We start from the raw sequence: 24,534 nt of genomic DNA on the forward strand, positions 1-24,534 counted from the left end.
AAAAGTTAAATTGACTTTCAAATAGTGCTGCGATTTGAAATTGCCACGGTACCAAGAATCAAATTGCATATATTGCTTTCTTGCACCGAATGCTGTTTGTAGCATGGCAGTATTAAGCACCGGCATTAAATATTGAAAATGTTAAATGGAAACGGATATTTTCTCATAATAAAATGGCATTATTCTGTATCAGGGTAGTCCTTACGCCATTTGCATCTACATGAATTCGAGTCAAGGACTTCTGAATAATGCACCTTTGCCATCCCGCAGGGGAGAAATGGCGATACTTTAAACTGAATAATTTCAGCCTGAGAACTGAAGAACGCCCCAAGTGCACCTGTATTCAACAAATTACTGTTTAATACCTATGAAGTCTCATAATGTTCTAAATATATACAACAGTACAACACAACAAAAATAGTCCTTTAGCTTTTTAACCCTTTAAACTCCTATTCCTCACTCAATATACTGAACCATTTTACAATTGGTTTCACAATAAATACTTAATAAACAGAGTTACCGAATACTACACTTTGAGATATAATAGCTGAATAATGAAAGTCTTTTGCATTAAAAAAAAAAAAAAAAAAACCCCACGTGGAATCATATTTCTCACCATGTTTGTGTCTTGCAGTATTTGATTCATTCGGCTGTGCTTCCTTCCTGCTTTTTGTTTTATTTCTGCTCAACCTGCCGTGTGACGGCACTAAAGCGGGGAAGACGTATGACGTGGGACAGTGACAGAGCAGCCTCTGTGTAGCCCCTGAACTTCTGCCAGCTCGCTCTTTGTGTATCATTTGTGGCCGGAGCAGAAATGAAGCAGATTAATAGAGCATAATGCCTGGGATCGATATGTAATTATATTCATCTCCATGGCCGCTCAGGCACCTGTAGAGGAGCACTGAATCTTCAGCCGTGTCCTCTTCACACAGACCTGTCATATGCCTGCTCTGGACTGCCTCCAGGTCACACAGTGCTAGATATAGTGTGTATGTAGGCGGGGATTGGATATTGTGATGGAGGCAGAGATTAGGCTTGAGAGCCCCTCCCCTGTTTGTGCTCTGTAAGCAAAAAGAATAGAGGAGGAATTTCCCAGACTTTAGAGGAGTCTGAAGATGATGTTGGGAAAAAGCATTCTTTCGGCTCTCACGGTTTGTTCCGTTACGTTTTTTTATCATAATTCCATTAGTGTCCTGCTTTATGCAAATTTTTTTTTTTTAAACTCACTGAAGGTCAAATCAAGGTTTTTGCTTTGAGACGCATTGTTTAATTTATAAAATCAGGTGAAAATCTTTGCTTAGCAGGTGATTACACGGAATGACCTGCACACCACCTCTGAATGTCACATTTATCATCTTTAGCTTCATCAGACTAATTTAGCCTTTGTAAAAAAAAATTTTAAAAAAATTCTCCAGTACTGTATTTGGCACATGGATGTGGATGTCACAGGGGGTCTGCGATGATGTGAGACAGCATGAGGCCAATGGACCATCTGTAGCTTAAGCACTGCTCCGAATGACTAATGCCAGCATCATTAAAAGCAGCGCGGCTCTGTTAGCGGAAGAGCTCGTTTCTGGCCTCCCATCCTCATGGAAAGGGCCCAGTTTAACATTTTAACTTCTTTATTATAAAGTATTAACCACTATCTAGTTTGGAGTTTGAAAAGATCCCCAAGGTCAAAGAATGTGCAGCACTCAGAGCAATCGGTGCCTGATTTCTATGCAGTGCTCATTCAAAGGCAAGGATCCTTGTGATGAGGGCTATTGTACAGGCAAAGAAGAATCATTTCCTCCTCTGAGTCTGCATGACGATAGAGAGGATAATAATTGAAGTTGGTCAAGTGTGCTTTCATCTTTGATATTTTCTTCTGTCGTCCTATATGAGATGCCTGATTTAAGTTGTGTGTTTGTGTGTGTTTATGAATATGAGAGCGTTAATATATGTACTAAATCGCAACAATGACACAAGAAACCCATAGGTTATATATTTAGTTATACGTTCTTTGTTCTTTCACTTCCTGCAGCCTCAGAAGCCTCGATTACATTGCTGTATTCTGTTTATACACACACTCACAGGCCTTTATTAGGAACACTTGTACACCTGCTCATTCGTGCAATTATCCAACATCAGAATGGGGAAAATGCGATCTCGGTGACTTTGAACATTGCATGGTTGTAGGTGCCAGATGGACTGCTTTGAGTATTTCGGATACTGCAGATCTCCTGGGATTGTTGCACACAACAGTCTCTAGAGATTACACAGATTGGTGAAAAAAACCAATAAACATCCAGTGAACAGAGGTTCTATTAGTGGAAACATCTTGTCAATGAGAGATGGTCAGAATAGAACGGACAGACAGGTTCTAGCGGACAAAGAAGGCTACGGAAGGCCAAAAAACACTCTCTACAACCATGGTGAGCAGAAAAGCATCTTAAAATGGAGGTGGATGGGATACAACAACAGAAGATCACGTGGGGTTCCACTCATGTTAGCCAAGATCAGAAATCTGAAGCTACAATGAGCACAGAACATGAAGGATTGATTGATTGATTTATTTATTTCAAATTAGACTCAGTGGACATATATTTAAGGACAGGGCACATACATTTATGCAAATATATTGCTAAAACATTTTGTATGTAAACAAGAGAACTTTGTTTTGCCAAAATCTCATGGCATTAAAGATATCTGATGGGTTTTTAACAATAAATTAGTCAAATCCCAACAGTTATCTTAGCAATGAATAGTAATGGATAGAATCTGAAATCAGTTAGAGTATATTACATAATAAAATGGTAAATAACATTACTCCATTGCAATAATCAATGTACTATATACAAAATACTGGATATCCATGCTGTTCGAATGCCAAAAAATTGAATGGATGGAATTCAGTAATGAGGTTTATGTTTATGTGTATGCGCTTTACGCTTGGTGGGTTCCCCTTCCTTGAATTGTGAGTTACTTTCACTTTTTTCTCTCACACAACCTTTCCTGCCTTTTTGCTTACATTCAGGCTCAGGCTCGAATGAAAAATTGAAATCATCCAAGGATCCAATAACTCAGCATACATTAATAAAGCTGTAAAAATTTTCAGTTTAAGGCTGAATAATTCTTTTGCTGACAGAACTGATGTGAAGGCCATTAGCTAGATAAAGCTCTAAGGCACGGAGATTTATACTGCTGTGATATATCATGCTTTGCTAAAAAAAAAAAAAGAGACATGGGAGATCACGACCGGGGAGAAACGAATCTTTTAACCCATAAACAAGCATAAGCATTCGATTGTGTGAGAATTTGATGTGTAGAAAGTTCTGGAAACAAACCCATGGTGTATATATCTGAACTGTGTGTGCCCTCTCTGCCCAAGCTGGGTTGCTCTCTCGGGGTGTAACAGCTCCCTCTGCTGTGAGTTAGCACTCTGTCCTGCTGGCTGTGCTTTGTTTGTTCTCTGTCCTGCAGTGCCGCCACTGACCCGCCTGCTCTGTGTGCCTCTGTCTCGTCCCCTTGCTCATGCTTCGTGCTGTTCTGGCCTTGCGTGTCCTCTGGGCCCGACTCAGAATGAAGTGCTGAGAGCGTAACCAGAGGGGAGATAGCAGTGTTTTCCTTGAGCCTCTCTGAAGGACAGGAGCCTCTCATTCCACAGTCTGTCCTCGGCTCCTCTGCCCTCTCCAGGGCCCTGCCATCTGCCCCCTTGCCCCACACGCCCCTGCTTGCATCCCTCTCTGCACGGCTCTGTTTGCTTCTGGTCCTTCAGAATCCTTAATAGCCATTCAGCACTTTTATTACATCATTAATTGCACTTAATTCAGCAACATTACCCAAACGCCTGGCTAAGCTTGGAAAATTAAGTACACAGAGCTTTGTTATAAAATTCTCAATAATGAGCTCTGGTGGGACAAGGTCTGTTAAGTTTGAAATCACCCCAGGCCATTTTTTTTTTTAGCTACACCGCTCTCAGTGCCTGAGTCTGCTTTAAAGTGGAGACATTGAGAAAAAATGCCCTAAGGGTGTCATTCTCCAGGTGCTCCGCTGTTGAATAACTGTGCCGGTATTATCCCTCATATAAACAGCAGGCTTTGCGGAGCTGCATTTAGATGAATATGCAACACGAGCATGGACACAAGTCATAAGTAAGCTGTGATTTGCATCTGTCTATTTACTGTAGCAGGGACTTAGTATTATTGGGGCAAGAAGTGTTTGTTCAGCAGTTTACCATATCTGTTTAAATCACACTGGCAAATTCCATTCCCAAGTTCATTTGGAAGAACTAAAGTAGGGACACGCATGCATCCGCACGCCTTCTCACTCACACACACACACACACACACACACACCGCATATTGCAACTGATTTATGTTTTTCCTTTCCTCAGCTATTGGCTCGCAGCGAAGGAGGAGCCCTAGTGCAGTCGCCTCAGAGATCTTTGAGCCTCACCTGGGCAGCCACATCCTACAGGTACACGCCTTCATATAATTCACTTCCATTGTACACTAACACATGGACCTCACTATACCTGAGCTTTCTAAAACTTCCCCACCATAAACAAAATACGTTAATGAAGCATGTCATTTACACTGAAGTGTTTACAGTACCAGGTGACTCATTATCATGGATCTATTTAGAATTATTGGCACCCTGAGAAATACTTAGAGCAGAAACGTATATATAAAACAAATAACAGCACTCTCAAAATTGAAACCTGATGAAGAGAATATCGACACAGAGCCTGTAGTATCTGTGTGAGAGCAATATTCATGTGTGCTTGTCCTGGAAAAATGTACTCTCTTTAATTTATTGTTATTATTATTATTATGATGATGATTATTATTATTATTATTATTATTATTGCTATGTTAAATATCATCTGTCTCTTTTGTGTTTTGTCTCTCATTGGTGATGGATATTGAAAATCTTATGGTTTTAATATTCTTTAGGTTATATGCCAATATATTACCATATATTGTATGTTTCAGAGAGAAAACATACTGTTTTTAAGAAAAAAAAAAACTTCTTAAATTCCATCCATCCATCTTCTATACCGCTTATCCTTTTCAGGGTCACGGGGAACCTGGAGCCTATCCCAGGGAGCATTGGGCACAAGGCAGGGTACACCCTGGACAGGGTGCCAATCCATTGCACAATCACATACACATTCACACACCCATTCATACAATACGGCCCCTTTAGACATGCCAATCAACCTACCATGCATGTCGATTCCCACCGTGGCCCTGTGTGTGCGGAGTTTGCATGTTCTCCACGTGCTGCAGGGGTTTCCTCCGGGTACTCCGGTTTCCTCCCCCAGTCCAAAGACATGCATGGTAGGCTGATTGGCATGTCCAAAGTGTCTGTAGTGTATGAATGTGTGTGTGAGTGTGTATGTGATTGTGTCCTTTGATGGATTGGCACCCTGTCCAGGGTGTACCCCGCCTTGTACCCGATGCTCCCTGGGATAGGCTCCAGATTCCCCGTGACCCTGAAAAGGAGAAGCGGTATAGAAGATGGATGGATGGATGATTGTTAAAGGAAAGTAGTTTCACAAATTGTTTTGAGTGACGGGTGCCAATAATTAAAGTGTTGCCTGTATACCAGGCATAAGAAATGAATGGGTGAGTTGAAATCAGAGTGAATTCAGTGTCATCCTGAATATTTTGAGGTAAGCATCTTTCAGGAACAGTCTATATAGAGCATAGAATATATGTCCTCAGGTATATAATTTAAAAACCCACATGCTGTTAAAACTGCAGCCTTGCTTTTTGTTTTCTTCTCCTTTTTTTGCTATTACTCAAATATTGCATCTTTAAGTAACTTGATTTTGTAACTGAGAAAGTTTGGGGTAGATGCTGAAATTCTCTTCTGCTAAGCTGTTTATGTTGTTCTGTATATTTGTCTAGATTTATTGTTAAAATTGGGTCTCTTAGCTTTACCTAATATGAACTACAGTCCTGAGCTACTGTGTGGCTTATACCTATTTCTGACAGGTGATTAAACTAAACTAAACTGATTAGATCGATCCAGGTAATGTGTTAGCATGAACGAGATACTGTTTATTATTTTATCATTACTTGAGATTCACTGTGGTTTAAATGAAATCTGATCACTTCTCAATATTGCCGTTAGACGTCCAGATTAATACTGGATAGATTTTACCTCATGTTGATGCAGAGGCTGGCTGTCGCTTTATTTTGGAGCATCTTTGAGGTCAAACACATGTTAATCTATTGCTTTGATTTCCATTTCAACACTGCATTTTCATTCAGGGAAAGACATCTTTTATGAAATCACAGCGTAGAACAGATACTACGTGACAGGGGACAGAGGAGACAGACATATGTGGCATCATTGCCTGCTATTAAACATGAGGTAAATTAGAAGTGACACCTCAGCGCGTTTACCTGCGATGTGCTAGTAGACAGAAGCGCTCAGGGGAGCTGAGGGAGGGGATTTTCTTCCCTCCACTACAAAAAAAAAGCGTTTTTTCCCCTATGTTGAACCAGAGCACCAATGCCCTGTCAGATTTCTTTAAATGACACCGAACAGAAACCGCAATTTATACCAGTCACCTGTGTCCGGAAAGCGGATTAGGAATATTTAAATAGCATGCCGTGGTCCCTGCATGGCCGCCGCTCTTCCCTCTTCGACAGGTTAAGTGTCTGACAGGGAAGTGGAAATTTATAATTAACATCAATACCAGCCCGGGAAGTCTGTCGAGGCGTGGCCTTTTCAAGGAAGGACTTGTTCCTGGCAAATTGTCCCCATTAATCTTCTGCTTAATTGATTGCAAAAAGTTTAAGGATGACATTTAAAAAAAAAAAAAGCATGCTCGGCTAGTGATTGATTTGGGGAAAATGAACTAATAATGGATGCGAGGCAGTCATTACCTGTTGAGTGTGCCTCTAATTTTAGACAGATTAGTCCGTGTTTGATAGAGCTTAATAAAGAGAAAGGTGATGAGTTGCACTGTGGGTTCTTACCTGTAGTGAGAAGTGTGGGTCACACACACACACACACACACACACCCTTATGACTGCTTCAGGGTTGATTCCAAATGGGTATTAAACCCAAAGTCTCCTATGCATATTTTATACCCATAGATTTTTTTATTATTATTATTATTATACAGATAATGCAAATATATTTAATTGTTTTTTTTCTTCCCTACAATTTTCTATAAAAAATGTTTGACTTGGGGAACAGGATTGCTCCAGAAAGCTCTCTCTGTCTCTCTTTGTTTACCCACAGATACACTGAATACCGAAAACCACCCAGTTTTGTCATCACAGATAATCAATTAGCTGATTTAACATGTAAGCTATGTGGATGCAGCTGCTCTCTCTTGCTTTCTCTTTCTCTCTCTCTCACTATCTCTCTCTCTTTCTCTCCCTCTCTCTCTCTCATTCTTTCTCTCTCGCTCTCTCTTTCTCTGCCTCCCCCCCCCACTACACAGTGTTTAATGTCATGACAGAACTATACACACAAGGGTATTTCCTGTATAAGGCTGCTTTTAAATGGTGCGTTGAACAACATGGGGCTAATGAAGCTGGAGCCTATGTTTTTTGTTTCATGCACACATAGGCATTGAGGGCATTTCTACGGCACACGATGCGTATCACAAAATATTATTTTGCTAACAAACTGTCTGCAAAACAGTAGTAAAATAAACAAAAAAGTTCAACTGAGTTTGACGATACTTTTCTTTAATCCCTACAAACATGAAGAAGATTAAGTTTTTTAAACAAAATATGTCAAATCAGCAGCGTCCATTCAGTACCATTTAATTTGTTATAAATAAAAACATTAATTAATACCATACCAAAAGTGTATCACATAATCAGTTATAGTGATATCGATATTATATTGATATATTGCCCAGCCCACACGTGTGTGTGTGTGTGTGTGTGTGTGTGTGTGTGTGTGTGTATGTGTGTGTGTGTTTTACTGATGTTCCTTTGCTATGTTAGGAGTAAAACACACTGGGAATGCTGTTATAGGAAAATAATGGCCCAAAGTATTGCTCATATACCAAAGCAATTTGCCAGGAATTACACTCTGACAATCTGCAATATCATGGATATTGTGACACACTATATGGCCATAGGACACCATTACACACGTATATGGTTCTTCCCCAAACCGTTGCCACAATGTTGGAAGCACACAATTACAGGTCCCTCCACTAATATTGGCACCCTTTGGAGCAAAGAAGGCTGTGAAAAATGTCTTTATTGTTTATCTGTATTGTTGAAAAAAATTCACAAAAATACTCTGCTCTCATGGATATCAAACAATTGCAAACACAACACAAGTTTATATAAAAATATATGCAACAATTATTGGCACCCCTATGAATTCATATGAGAAAAATATATTTGAAGTATATTCCCATTGATATTTAAAATTTTTAGTACACCTGGGTGACTACGAACAGGAAATTGATCCAAATCATACAGGACAATGATGCAAAACATACATAAATCAACACAAAAATGGTTTACTGACCACAAAATCAAGCCCACCAGCATGCACTTCGAAATTTGAAGGAACTGGAGAGATTCCGTATGGAGGAATGGTCTCAGATCCTTTGCCATGTATTCTCCAGCCTCATCAGGCATTATAGGAGAAGACTCAGAGTTGTTATCTTGGCATAGAGAGGTAGCACAAAGTAGTGACGAAAAGGGTGCCAATAATTGTTGCACACCTGTATTTAACAAAGATATATGTATATATTTTTTTGATAAACCTGTGTTTTGTTTGTAATTATCTGATATCCATGAGAGCAGAGTATTTCTGTAAAAAAAAAAAAAAAAAAATTCAAAAGGTTAAACAATAAAGACAGCCTTTTTTTTTTATAGCCTTCTTTGCTCATAGTGGAGGTGCACTGTATCACTAATATTTACACTATTATTCTCTTAACATGCACTGTTTAATATACATATATATATATATATATATATATATATATATATATATATATATATATGTGTGTGTGTGTGTGTGTGTATATAAATATATATATATATAGTCTCTCACGTGTATATATATATATATATAATTATAGATATATAGGTAGATAGATATAGATATAGATATAGATATATTGTATATATATATACACTGTACTGTTAATCTCCCCTATAATTTATCCCTCTTTTATTTGTAACAACTTGGAATTCAATTTTTGCAAGTAAACTGTGCAATACAGGGTGACCCAAAAGTTTCCATACATAGGGGACTATGTTTGCCAGCACCCCGTTGGTCGTACCTTCGTCAGTGGATGTTCGTGGACGTCCACTTCTCGGTTGGTCCGCAAATCAAGTCAGTACAAAAAAAAAACATTTTAGATTCCCGAACATTAGTTTTAGGACACCTTGTATATGTGCATTTGTTTTGTTGTTGTTGTTGTTGTTGTTGTTACCTAGAAACAATGGAGGATGAAAAATCTTTTGCATGGAAACATCATTTGAAAAACTTTGAAAAGAACGAGCGAGATCAAGAAAGGAATAAATAGCGTTCTGTGCTTCCGCCTCCTTTTGATGGCAGTGAAAAGATTGTCAGCGTAATTAAAAACACAAGCCTGTCCTTAATCTTACGCCGCGAGAGAAAACCAGGTGGTTCTGATTAGAGAGCAGGTGATGATCCAGGATTCTTCTTCGTCTCATTGCCTTCCTCTTTCATTACGTTGCCTTTCCCCCAAAAAACCGAAAGGAAGCCTAGTAGAAATGTATTTAAATATATGTGAGTTGCTTTCTTATGGAATTTCAGCATTTTTGCAAATCTGATCTATTAAGAGGCGCAGTAAACAAAACTGCTGGAACTTGCTTTAGTCTCTCTGCATAGGCGGGATTAGTTCTCATGCTGTGTGTTGCTTATAAAAGCAGCTTTTTCTTTTGATGTGTTTTAATGATAAAGGACGGGGGAAAAAGAGCGTTGTTTTCTCTGAGGATGAAGGGTGGCTTTTGTCGACACAGAAGCTTAATTACAGCTAGTGTGCTTGTGCACGCGTGCATGTGAGCTTCTTTCCACACCTGTAGAGAGTTGAGGTCAGAGGACTCCAAACACCTCCTAATACGCCTCACATCTCCCGATCTCAAGGCCTGATCTTTTCTCAACTCCTGTTCACTTTGTGTGTGTTTTTGGCCCCTGCTTGTTTGTTGTTCCTGTCATCTTTGTTGTTCTCGACTCAGTGTTGTGTGTGATAATGGGGCTCAGATTAAAAACGCACACATGCACAGTCGCTTTCAGAAGCCTTCGATCTCCACGTCGGCGGAAAGCACGGCGAAGACGGCTTCAGAAATGACAGCTGTTTACATTTGCATAACTTCAAGGAGGTGCGAGGCAGTGTCTTTGAGACCGTGCGTGTGCAGCTGTCACAGTCTGTAATCACAGGTTGATTTGTGGTTCGCACCAATTGCCATCGCCACTCCAGCGTTCCTCTTACTGCTGACGACACGCCGAGCCCGTGTAGAGAGAAGAGCGAGGAATGAAGGCATTTTTCACCTGGTAATGTCTAAGAGGAAGAGGGGCCGTCCCACGCCAGTCACACGCATCATCCATCAGACGTTCTATTGACTGCAGGTCACATGGCTTTTGTTGGATTTGCACAGACCCCGTAATAATGGAGGTTAATTGGGAAAATGTTGGGAATAGGCTTTGTGTTGAGTCTCCAGACAAAACTGTCTCACATGCAGCAGAGCTTAGACGTCTGTCCCACCCACCTGCCACTCACTGTGCTGCTCTATAGAGTGTGTGTGTGTATGTGTGTGTGTGTGTGTGCGTGTGTTTGTGTATGTGGGATTTCTATTCAGTCATTGAGAGAAAGTGTGTGTGTGTGTGTGTGTGTGCGTGTTTGTGCATGTGTGTGCGTGTGCGTGTGTTTGTGTGTGTGTGCGCGTGTGTGTGTTTGTGTGTGTTTGTGTGTGTGTGCGCGTGTGTGCATGTGTGCGGTTGTGTGTGTGTGCGCATGTGTGTGCGTGTGCGTATGTATGCATGTGTTTGTGTGTGTTTGTGCGTGTGTGTGTGTGTGCATGTGTGTGCACGTGTGTGTGCATGTGTGTGTTTGTGTGTGTGAGTGTGTGTGTGTGCGTGTGCATGTGTGTGTTTGTGTGTGTGCGTGTGTGAGTGTGTGTGTGCGCGTGTGTGAGTGTGTGTGTGTGCATGTGTTTGTGTGTGTTTGTGTGTGTGTGAATGTTTGTGTGTGTTTGTGTCTGTGTTTGTGTGTGTTTGTGTGTGCATGTTTGTGCGTGCGTGTGTGTTTGTGTGTGCATGTTTGTGTGTGTGTGTGTGCGCGAGTGTGTGTGTTTATGTGTGAGTGTGTGTTTGTCTGTGTGTGCGTGTGCATGTGTGTGTTTGTGTGTGTGCGTGTGCATGTGTGTGTTTGTGTGTGTGCGTGTGTGAGTGTGTGTGTGCGCGTGTGTGAGTGTGTGTGTGTGCATGTGTTTGTGTGTGTGTGTGTGCGAGTGTGTGTGTGTGTGTGAATGTGTGTAGGAGTGTGTGTGTGTGTGTGAATGTGTGTTTGTGTGTGCGTGCATGTGTGTGTGTGAGTGTGTGTGCGTGTTTGTGTGTGTTTGTGTGTGTCTGCATGTGTGTGTGTTTGTGTGTGTGCATGTGTGCATGTGTGTATGTGTGTGTGTTTGTGTTTGTGTGTGTGCGTGTGTGTGTGTGAGTGTGAGTGTAGGTTTGTGTGTGCGTGTGTGTATGTGAGTATGTGTTTGTGTCTGTGTTTGTGTGTGTTTGTGTGTGTGTGTTTGTGTGTGCGTGTGTGTGTGAGTGTGAGTGTGTGTTTGTGTGTGTGTGTGTTTGTCTGTGTGTGCGTGTGTGTGTGTTTGTGTGTGTGTGTGTGTTTGTGTGTGTGTGTGTTTGCATGTGTGTGTGTGTGAGTGTTTGTGTGTGTGTGTGTGTGAATGTGTGTAGGAGTGTTTGTGTGTGTGTGTGTGTGAATGTGTGTGTTTGCGTGTGTGTGTGTTTGTGTGTGTGTGTGTGTGTGTGTGTGTTTGCGTGTGTTTGCATGTGTGTGTGTTTGTGTGTGTGTGTCTTCATGCCTGCATGTATAGATGTCTATTCTGACGAATGCATTCAGTGTCTTTAACTGCACAGTGTGTAAGTTCTGCTGCTCTGTACTCATTGGACTCAGATAGACGCTGTTGTGTATCACTTTGCGCTGGAGTGTGTATAGTTACCTGCTGGAATTCACTGGAATTTTATATGATTTCTACCAATCGTCCACTAGGGTCGCCCCGTTAGTGTGTGAACTGATCATAGAACTCATCACAGAAGGCTGTTATGCATGCTTTACTTAGGATTGTACATATCTTGCATCAGTTGCTGTTACTAATTAGTGACTTACATGCCGTTGTACAAATGACACATCAGTAGATGTGAATGGAACGTTATTATATTCAGAATTGTGTTTAAAGGTTGCTTCATTTTCTGGGGGGCCCATAAAATGGGTAAAAATCGTGCCAAATTTTCTTGAGTAACACCACAGACAATATACAGCCAGGTCCATAAGTATTTGGACAGTAACACAATTTTCCGTATTTTCCCACCACAACAGATATGAAATTAAGTAATCAAATTGTGACTGAAGTGCAGACTTTTGGCTTTAATTAAAGGACTTTAACAAAAATATTGCATTAACCATTTAGGAATTACAGCCATTTTTTTTTTACAGGTTCAAAAGTAATCGGACAGTTGCCTAATAAGCAGTTTCATGGACAGGTGTGGCCTGCTTCCTCGTTATTTCATGACAAATTAAGGAGATAAAAGTTCTGGAACTTTCAATATGTGGTCCAAAGCGGTGCTGATTCAAGTGAAGAAGGCCATCATTATGCTAATTTATTATATACATAAATAAATAAAGCAAAATAAAACAGACCTATCAGAGAGATAGAAGAAAGTTTAAGAGTGGCCAAACCAACAATTTGGTACATTCCTAAAAAGAAGGAATGCGCTGGTGAGCTCAGCAACACCAAAAGGCCTGGAAGACCACGGAAGACAACTAAATTGGATGATCAGAGAATGATTTCCTTGTTAGTTTGTCTAGAATAAAATTGTACAAATTAATAATTATTAAATTGTCTAATGTATAAATGTTCATATTCATATATTTTTAGGCTTTTTGGGGTATTGGATTTTTTTTTCATCTTATATAATAAATTTAACATCATGTATCACATTATCTCTCACTCAATAACATAGCTCACCCACATGACACAGAGGCAGGTGGAACACTCAGGAAAGTGTTAGGAGCTTTTGATGTACACAAACATATCAATATGGAGAAGTGTAAATCGAACCAAAAACAAATACGCTTGATGGAGAAAAATGGCGTCATACCATTAAATATTTTAACATGCTTTGATTATGTGCCTGTTTTTTGTTTGTTTGTTTTTTTGCTGTATTGTAGAATAAGCATAAACAGTCCTTTTTTTTTTTAAAGAGGTGAGTAATTTGTAAATATTTTTAGATTTGGTTGTATTACCACTGCAAATTAGGTCTAAAGTTATATATAAATTCATAATGAGTATGATATTTTACTGTAATGTAAATGCTCTGTCCACTCCGTCAGCTTTAGTCTTGTTTAGTCTCATGCGTGCGCTACATACATTTTCATCACTTGTTAGGATGTGTGGACGTGGAGAAAAATATGTTTGTTAACATGTCCATCACAGAAGTGCAGAGAAGAGTCCATTTGAGTGGGCTGAAGGTCAGCACACTGCGCTTTTAGCTCCTCTATTTAGATCAGCTGTCGAAGTAATGCCGGAGTTTCTCCTTTGTTGACTAATTTGCTGTTGAAAGCAAACATGTCAGCGCTCTTCCTGCCGTGGTTCACTAGCTTGCATAACATAATGGGAGCAGAATTTACATATCCATAAACACACACGCACACAAACACACACATACACAAACTACAACACGCACCAGAATTCACTTGATCTCATCTCTGGGTTGGATACGTTCCTGACAAACCATCATTTATGATGCTGTCCAGCCTCCACCTGTCTCTTACACTCATCCTCTCCCTCTCACACTTTCTCACTCTATATTTGGATCTGTCACGCCTCTGTGTCATTCAACACATGTCCTTCTTGTAGAAAAGACAGCAGCACTCAGGACAGGGTGCAGATACTTTTTCTCCGACACTCATGCAGATGAGGCAAGGAGTTCCGACTTTCTAAAGCTGCAGTCACACTTAAAATTTTATAGTTCAGGTCTTATTGAGAAAGAAATATGAACCTAGCAGGGAAACCATCTTCTGTTTACGTACAGTTAAGCTCTTACTTAACAATAATACGCATGAGAATTTTTAACATTCTCTTTAGTTGGATAAACATCCCAAAAATCATTTAAGGGTACTGTATTTCACATTGTAACATTTAAATGTAATGTCATACAATACTTTTTTTAAAAAAATGCAAGATCAGACACACGGTTTAAACATGGTGTTCTTTCACCTAGGTCCTAAAATGGTTTCATATTATTACATACATATATCTATGAGGCGTGACGATGTTCCGAGTGTATTGGGTTTTTTCATGACATTCATAAGGATTTCATGAGGATGAATAAAAGGTTATTTCACTTCAGTGTGTTTTAATCGTTTAATATAGAGATGTCATTTATCTAATGTATGTAAAATGCATAACTTGCAACCGCAGACAAAAAAACAACAACAACAACAAACAAAAAAAAAACAATAAAACAGCCAAAATTGTGGACCTGGCAACATTTTACATTTACACGTCATCATTTGGCATTTGATACTTTTAACCAGAGCAGCGTACAGTTGAGCTGAGCAGATGAGGATTAATGGCCTTGCTCAAGTGCTACTGGTTGATGATGCAAATGTCAAAGTTTAGCTATGTTTCACTCACGAAAAGTCCTGCCATGCAAATCCAGTGATCGCAGCAAATCCTTTTGAACTGAAATTAATTTTAGTTGTGAGCTTCCACTGACAAAAAAGTGTGACTGGACCTTGATAGTAAAATCGTAAAACACAGAATGTCTATATTTTGGGTGAAAACTGTAATCATGTCTGTGTATGATCATGTGTTACAACAGCAATCTAGAGGGTATTGATGAATCAAGTCTGAGCAGGTGCCGTGTGTGTGTATGTGTGTGTGTGTGTGTGTATCCACACATGCATGCATGTCTGAGTTCATGCATGTAGGAGCAGACATTGTGCTTGTGTGTGTGTGTGTATGTGTGTGTGTGTGTGTGTGTGTGTGTGGGTGTGTGTGGCTCCAGGTGGCTTGTGTAGGCAGGTGTGCTGTGAGCGCTCCTGTCACTGGGCTGCAGGTGTTAACTGGCCACAGGTATTAACAGAGGGTCTGTGGCAGCTGCTCCAGTTACACACACAGCTCCAGTGGAACGGATGAATGCAGGACATGAAGCATGCTTAAGGACACGGCAGCATGCAGATATGTATTCACGCCGTACTTCTTAGCGCTAGCGGTGGCTGTTGATGTATAAGCCCTTCCTGACCTTTGGCATGTTGCTGTAGGTACGTTAGCCTGCATGCTAATGCACGGGATCTATTTTCTTCTGTATATTCTGCAGCCTTTATTCTCGGCTCGCTGTCAATAACACTCCAGTGAAAGCCTGACCGGACGCCACTGAAGAATCCTGGGGAAAAAAGGTCATTGGGCAGTGTGAAGCCAGGCATTTTGATGATCCCTGCCTCCATTTTCTGTGCAGGGCCAGCAATTCATTAGCAATGGGAATTCGGATGGGGAGAAGGGGAGGGGGAAAAATACGGCCTTATTATTTATGCAGTCAATAGCAAGGCTTGTCTGCATTCATAATTGTTTGATTTTATAGGCCAGTCTTTAAACAAACATTGTCTATGGTAATGTGCTGCCCTGATGGATGGGAAAGGTTTTGTCTGTGAATATAATTTGGATAATTAAAAATGACAGACCAAATCGCCCGCTGTCTTGACCCTCACTTTGTTTCCCGAGTGATGCCGCCGAGATGCTGATTGCTGTCAATCAGGAGTCTTGGGAGGATTGGGGAACGGGGGCAGCCATGAACCCTGACCTGCACTGTTGATCTTAAATAGATAACAACCTTGAAATAACGGCAGAATTTCAACTGGCCAGGAGACCAGAACAGGGCCAACTTCCCAAAAGAGCCACTTTTCTTTCTCCCTGTCTCGCTCTTTGTCTTCCTGTCCCTCTTTCTCTTTCTCACTTCCTGTCTCGCTTCCTCATTAGATCTTCTAGCAAAATAGACACAAATCAAAGCATTAATCTGCTGAACACCCATGAAGGTGTTCAGGTTTTTGTGCAGGGTGTCACCCATATTGGTTTCTTAGGGGTTTTTTCTTTCCTTTTCTTATTTATTCACCTCTTCACAGCTCTTCTTCACTACCACAGAAAGCTTTCAGTGCATTATTTACTTTGGATACCCAGCCTTTAGCGCAGTGAGGATTTTCGCGCCGTCAGCTCAGTGCAGTAGCATGGGTGTTTAAGTGATGTATCTGGGACAGACCAAGAGTTTTTGTGTCTTTGCGGTGTGTCTTCTGGTCTCTTGTTGTATAATTTCAGATGTAGGGTTTAGAGTTGCTCCCAGATTGAGCAAAATTGAGCTCTGGGAGTTGAACATTATCATTTAAGGGAATTTAAATTGCTGTATTTATCATGTCATCTATCATTTTTGTGGTTTGTTATGGCATTTCCCCCCTCTTTATTACCATTATGTTACCTAGATAAAAAAACAAACAGGATAACTGGCCTTCTGATTCTTACTGCTAATGAGTTTGCACCTTGTGGTATGGCCTGATATATTTCTTCACTTCCAGTCTTCTTCAAATGGTGTACTGTGGTACCTTTACCCCTGCCCTGTGAAGGCTGTTGGTGATGTCACTAACTTGGTTTTTGGGTTTTTCCTCACAGATCTCAGCTTATGTCATCAGCTGCTGTTGATTTCCTTGGATGACCTGTTCCATGTCTGGTTGTTAGTACACCAGTGGTTTCTTTCTTTTTCAGGACATCCCAAATTGTTGTATTGGCTATACCCAATGCTTCTGCAATGCCTCTGATAGAGTTTCTCATCTTTTCACAGCTTCAAAATGACTTGCTTTTCTCCCATAGGCAGCTCTCTGGTCTTTATGTTGGTCTATCCTTTTTAACTCAAATGCAGTATTCACAAGCAAAACAGCCCAGGACTCAAATCAAGAGAAGACATTCAGAGCTATTAATTCTTTAAACAATCAATTTAACAGGGCACACCTGGGCAGCAAGAAATGCATGTTCCAGTAGTCACATGTTCCAGTAGTTTTGATCACTCGATAAAAATGGGTGGGTTCAGATAAAAGGTGCCGTGTTTAACACATCTAGTTGTAAATATCAGGAAATGAGAGATGGAACTCTGATCTATTGTCTCATATTCATCTTTCAATCTCAAACCCAAATGTCTTCAGTGTATAACAAGAACAAAACAATTGGCCTTGCTGTTCCAATACTTTCAGAGGGGACTGTATATACTTTAAAGCTTAAAACTTCTAAGCTATCAAGACAGTTTGATGAAAAAAATAACAAATTCTAGCTATATTATTAACCTTATGTGCTAGGTGCTGGCTTGCCAAATTGATGTTGTGCCAGTGTTACATTACTTTATGTCTTTGCCTACAGTTGTCATCATTATCCATCACTTACCAGTTCTGCTTCCTTATTTCCTCTGTAACACTACAAAACATGGAAAAGTTCAATGAGGGTGAATACCTTTGCAGGGCACAGTAGTTCTCCTGCTTATCACGTCACTGCAACTGCTGAGCACCTGAAAGCAGCCAAGCGTGAGAAACAGTATCCAAAATTCCGTGGACTGATAGAGTCTGAACTCGGCTGCGATGGAGAAAGCTTTAGACGCGTCAACTCCGCTCCTGACTTCCTAATGACGGAGGGGGAGAAATGTAAACCCTCCATCTCCAAATAGTGAGCACAAATCCGGCTGTGGAAATTAATCCTCTCATTTCGCTGTTCCTCATTGTGTCGCGCCAAAGGAATTTGATCCCATTGAATAATTTCATTATAACTTGTGAACATGTGGATTAATAAGTGGCTTCACTTTAAAGAAGATAGAAAGCACACTCTTTTTTTATTATTATTATTATTTCTCGATCTCACTCACTCACTTCCACATTCTCTTTCTTTTTTTTTTCTATTTCTAGCACTTGCTGTCGAACAAAGTTCATAACACAGTCGATGTGCACAATTTGTACAGAAGATTAATATTCAGTGTGCTGTATTAAACAGTTGTCAATAGAACGCTTGTATACAGAGCTCACGTGGTTTGTTATGAAAATGACAATTTTATTATAAGTCAGCGATGCAGACTGAGGTGTGTTTTATTGCAGCACCTTACTGACGTGCACAAACAGTTGTGTAATAAAATATAGACGTATTCTCCAGAGGTGTGTTTTCGTAATACATTGTTAGACATTTCAGTGCAGGAAGTGCACAGTGTTGGGTGTTATGAGGGAGAAGAGAAAGGGCAAGAGTGATGATCTACTGTAGGTATGAAAGCAGGTTCGTGCACACTAAGAGAGACACCTTGACCCATCTGTTAAATGTGTATTGATTATCAGGCTCTGTCTATCTCTGGTTAAATGTCATTATGTCTGACTGTGAGCTCTGCAGACTTATTAAAGAAACTCTGGAAAGTGTATAGACAGTGCTATAAACTCAAAATCTGACCCAGAGTGAAGCAGCGCTGTTTTTCTATAATAATGGATCTTGCTAATATGTAGCCTGTTACACATTAACACCTTTCATAAACAATAATTTATCAAATTTGCTGCTGTTATTAAATCAGAATGATGTATGTTTTGTGCATAGCTATCCATCCATCTATTCATCCATTTATCCATCCATTCATCCATTTTGTGTACCACATATCCTGCACAGGGTCACGTGGAGCCTGGAGCCTATCCCAGGGGACTCGGGACACAAGGCAGGGGATACCCTAGACAGGGTGCCAACCCATTGTGCCAGTCAGCCTACAACACATGTCTTTGGGCTGGGGGAGGAAACCGGTGTACCACCGGGAGAACATGCAAATGAGAACATGCAAGCATGGACTAGTTAAATCAGCCTCTCCTAATATATAGCTATATAACCTCATACATATGAAACTGAGTTATTGTCAGCCTGCTGTGTGTATTCTAGAATAAAAAAAAACATGCATTATATGAGCTGTAAAATGCAAATACACAGTGAATCCATGTGTTTTAACAGCTCTCAGGTCACTCCTCTGATCCATCAATGAAGAAAATGAGCGAGAAATAAAGCGAATGAAAACAAGGGCAGGGAAAAGCAAGCTGCATCTGTGCACTGTCAAGCATCAGGCAGATAGCATCTGGCTTCCAGACTGTTTGTCATGGCGTCGTTGAGACTTGCACAGGCTTTTTTTCCCCCCTGCGTGCTGTTTTATTGCAGGCTGAATTTGTCAGCCAGGAGTTGTAAAGAGTAAGTAGCTCTGTAGTGCTGCAGCTGAGAGCGAAGGCCCTGTTGGTTTGGGAAGAAGCAGCACTCTGCTTTAACTATGTTAAAGACTTTCCACACCATCAGAAAGCAGTGGAAATTGACTCGATGCTTTTTCACTGGCACTCAATGTCCATTTTTAACATTGGGGACTCCTCATTTTAACATTGGGGATGAGTTGATATTTATGATAGCAGTTAAGGCTGTTAAACTGAAGGGCAAGTTTGATATTTTGAACCAAATGGCTATTTAACACATTTAACTAAATGTCTATTTAACACTCATTCCATACACTTCTCATTTTTTCCTCAATCGAGTCTCTTCACAAAGCAGCAGTGTAACACATCCTGTCATTCATGAATTTGTGTAGGTCTTAGGCTTTAAATTATTCTCATGACAATTTGGTAAGATGATAGATTTAGCCATAAAATATAATTAACTAGTATTAACTGTCAGTATTTTTTATTTTATTTTTAAAAGAAAAAGTTTGAAATATCAAAGGTGGAATCTGTTATTTTAGTTCAATCTAGGAATTTTGAAGCTCAGAACTGAACTATTGCTCCTCGCTTCAGTGTTTTCTCCAAAGCCACAACCTAAAACATCTAAATGCTAGTTTTAGCAAGTAGGGATGTGTCTTAGTCGTTATATGTCGGACGTTGGGGCATGGATACTTAGCAGTTAGCACATTTGCCTTGCACCTGTAGGGTTGGGGGTTCAAATCCCGCCTCCTCTCTGTGTTTCCTCCGGGTTCTCCAGTTTCCTCCCCCAGTCTAAAGTCATGCGTTGTAGGCTGATTGGCATTTTGAAATTGTGTGTGAATGTGTGTGCGAATATGTCCTGCGACATATTGGGTTGGCATTCCGTCCAAGGTGTCCCCTGCATCATGCCCCGAGTCTCCTGGGATAGGCTCCAGGCTCCTCCGTGAGCCTGTGTAGGATAAGCGGTACGTTATTTGATAAGCGGTACGGTTTATTTTTTTCATAAATACATAATGCACTAAGAACAGATTTGTTAAAAAGGTTTTTAATATTTATACCAGTGAGCATTCCTCTCGCTGATGTCTCACCGGTTTTCACTCGCATACAGCATGCAGCTCTGTTCCCATTCAGCTGCCGTGATTACTGTAGCACATTCGCTGAAGGCACAGAGTCACTAGCTTTCCTTATGTAACACCTGCTCTTACTTGCTCTATGCAGCTCTCTGGAATCAAGGTTATGTGCCTCAGCCACGTAGTTATTATTTATCCTGCGCCTGCCTACATAAGTAACCGTACAGTCAGCAGCATCCTTTACACAGAGAGAGAATGATGCAAGTTAATATTCCATGTCCGTGGTACGTGAGAGTGCTAGTCTCAATCGCCTCGGCGAGTCAGGAGCAGGATGTATTTCATTCAGGCTATAAAAAATTGATGGCTTTAGGGAGCGAGCACTTTTGATCACGCATCGTCATCATAGCACAAGAGCTCATTGACCTTCATCAGTGAGACTTGGATGTATATCTGAAGGGGGCATCTGAGATAGGAGTCCAGGAAAGCTGTGAAGATTCCATCCCTCTCCCTTGTTCAGTGTTTATATGTGTGTGTGCATGTGTGTGTGTTTGTTTGTGAGAGAGAGAGAGAGAGAGAGAGAGAGAGTGTGCAGCCGAGTGCAGCCCCTAACTCCCACCCCCCTCCCTGTACTCTGACAGCCGCTAATAATAACGCATGAAGACAGTCAGACAAAATGAAGACAAATGCAGCCTGCAGCCCTGGAATCATAATCTCTGGAAGACCTCAGTGAAAGAGATGTCCTAACTGTACACGGATGTTCTTTATAACTCCTTCCTGTGAACACACATACACACACACACACATAACACACACACACACACACACACACACACACACACACAGAGCCACCACCCTTACCTCTCATAGCATCTTGAGCATGCTCCTTCCTTCTCAGAGGTCAGAGCAAAAAACATATGGAGCTTGTTGGACATTCAGAAGAGTGCGCGTGTGCATGTGTGTGTATGTGTATGAGTCAGGGCGTGCGTGCAGATGGGTATCGTTAAAGATTCATGAAGAGTGTGGAAGATCTGAGGTGGAGGTTCGAGCTGCAGTGTGGGAGAGTGAAGGTGAAGAAAATGGCTACATACACTGAGTGTAGATGTGCACTATGGTACTGTATCAGTGCACTAAAGCGCTCTGTCTGGGGAAACACTCGTTTACTTTACACGGGCACGCTAACATAAACAGTCCCTCACTCACACCGCAAAGATATCCCGGTCACACAGGCAGGTTCTAGCTAACAGACAAGCTTCAATTTTCCTACAGTTTACCCACTATCATTTTCCTCATCTGTGTATTTCTTATTCTCTTCTATTATTCCTTCATGCATGAAGGTGTTTCTTGGGCTGGAACAGATGCAAACGTCTTCTGTTTTCGGACTCGCTATTTGAAGTAACTGAAGAATAAGTGGAAATACAATGCAAGGCATTTTCACAATATGGAATACACATCAGGATATTTTTCAGGACAGTTTTTTTTTTTTTTGAGCCACATTATGAAAACCTATATCATCATTTATTTAGCTGTTCCTGTTACAATACAACATACTGACAATGCACATAGAGTCAGAGAACAGCACGGTTTGATATGATGATTTATTGCAATATCAGTATCATATTGTCTTGCTGTTGAATGCACAAATTTGATTGGTCAGAAGGTGTTGATTAATTTGCTATCACAGCATGGATCTGACAGATCAAGGTTTATATCAGTGTGCTTGTTCTAATATTCTTCTTGTATCTATAGTAACAACTTACACAGTGACTTGTATTTTGGATGGGCCACATAACTAGATATTAAAAACCTATGTAATTATTGATACAGTTTTTTGTATGGAGATGTTTATTTAGCCAGTCCATACAGGATTTTGTGAAGGTTTTTTTGTGATTGTGGCTGCCAAAAATGCTTGATTTTGCTGCGGCTTTTTTTTTTTCAAAATTTGTGATGCAATTTGCTGAGTTTTTTGTGAGGGTTTTTTCACGGAAAACTACTTGAATTTGAAATTACTACTGCGAAATTGTAATTGCACAAAATAGTTTTTACAGTGATGTTTGTTGGTAAATGAGACCTTTTAGCTGTACTCATTTTCGACGCACGTGAATCAAAGAGGGCTTTGTGATGACGTCACATGGCACATTGTGATGATGTCACACGATGAGTCTTGGCTAAAATCATTTTGATATGATAAAGTCATTTTGATTTGAAAAATTGTAAGCTTCTGCGAATATTGCGGCGTTTCCTTGATTTTTGCATTCATTTCTGCGATCGCAAAATCCTGACAGGACTGTTTAGCATTTTTGAAGGCTAGGTAAGGCTGTTGTTTAATGTTTTCCAACATGGGAAAACCTCCAGGACGGAGTGTTTTGCGATTTCTTGATCAGAGAGAGAACGAAAAGAGATGCTTGTGAAGGAACAACTTTTATAATGCAAGTGGTAACAAAAACTAATTTGTTCCACAACAATAAACTTAACTTTAAATGGATAAAAAGTATGACGTGTCGTTCTTTAATAAATAATACGTTGCAATTGTTAGCGAAATTCTGTGGTATAAGACGAATAGCACATTACGAGGTGTGCTGTTATGGGAAATTAATCACTTCAGAGTGGTAACAGTAAATCTGCTTATATCACAAAACCCTGTTGTTGATTATTTGTATTTGATTATTAACAGCACGCTCTTTCATTTCATGCACCTGGAAAACACGACCGAACAGGCATCCGATGATAAAATCTAGTAGGAATCTTTTCTACATTTCAGTAAAATTCTCATACAGAGATGACGGAGTTACTCTGCAGTGTTTTTACGGTTATATATATTTTTTCTGCATACCACTAGAATGCCAAACCTTGGCAACACCTGTAAACAACACTTCCTCATATAAACAGACAACTCTATAGACACTCCTAGGATTTAGGCCAATTTTGATTTTGTAATAAAAGGTCGAGCTACTGTAAGTAGTCCAATAAAATAGCTTGATGCATTATGATATTAAATAGCATTACATCATATTTTACGCATACAGGGATGTGGAAAAACACTTTAAGTTGAGGGTGATGAAATTTTCAGAAGCATGCATTTGATGTATAGAGTGACATCATTGTAAATGGTATTGATGTAGATTTATTACAATATCAATATCGCATCTTCACATCCATATAAAACATCTGATGCTAAAATTCACTGCGAGCAAGAAATTGTGTTTGAGTAAAATCTCTCACGTATTGATTCTCCCATATTCATGTAGAGATGCAAATGCTGCCACGAGTCGGGTTTTTCTTCCTGATTTTGTGTCTGTTGACAAGGAGCCCTCTACTGGCAGGAAGCATGAAGAACTTTAAGCTTTAGCAGCAAACCAAAAAAAACCCCGTATTTTCAAACAGACTCCTTTTAAAATCAGGATGTGATCCAGGTCAAGCATTGGGTGTAAGCAAATGCTGCAATATATCATACTTGTATCATTCTGTTTATATCTGTAAACTTCTGCTCTCTGTAAATATATTACAAGACACATTATTAGTAATTCTGGTGTGAATCCAAAAAAAAAAAAAAACCAGAGGAGCTTGTAACACGTTATTTAACAACCAGAACCTAGCAAGACCTCCCACCACCGGCAATGCCTTTACACTCATTGTTCACGCTTATTGATGTGTTTTCAATCAAACACTGATGAATAGGTTGGTGCCGGTGGTGGGAGGAATTTTTTTGCCTGGGTTTGGGAAGGTTAAAATAGTCTGGTGAGGCTTCTATCTGGATTGCGTTAAAAGATTTATTAACAGGACAGACTCAGCAAACATGATGTGGGTGTAAAAGAAGCAAAACTACCCATTTATTTCAAGGTTGTGTTTAGTGTTAGTGAAAATGACACAGAGAAGGAATAAGAATATGAAAATGGTGTTTGACTGAGGTACATTTACAGTTACATTTACATTGATTCATTTAGCAGAGGCTTTTATCCAAAGCGACTTACAAATGAGAAAATACAAGCAAAGCTATATAAATCA

The 24,534-nt window shown here is 40.1% G+C and overlaps 1 protein-coding gene across 1 annotated transcript in view; it reads left to right on the forward strand.

The window, feature by feature from the left end:
• Positions 1-24,534, forward strand: part of LOC128613038 (neuronal PAS domain-containing protein 3) — a 250,812-nt gene that overhangs the window by 131,705 nt on the left and 94,573 nt on the right. Inside the window, exon 4 of the mRNA XM_053633577.1 lies at positions 4,376-4,458. Coding sequence (XP_053489552.1) covers positions 4,376-4,458 — 83 coding nt within the window. The remainder of the gene's footprint in view (positions 1-4,375; positions 4,459-24,534) is intronic.

The sequence above is a fragment of the Ictalurus furcatus genome, chromosome 9 (assembly GCF_023375685.1).
Source record: "Ictalurus furcatus strain D&B chromosome 9, Billie_1.0, whole genome shotgun sequence".
NCBI lineage: Eukaryota > Metazoa > Chordata > Actinopteri > Siluriformes > Ictaluridae > Ictalurus > Ictalurus furcatus.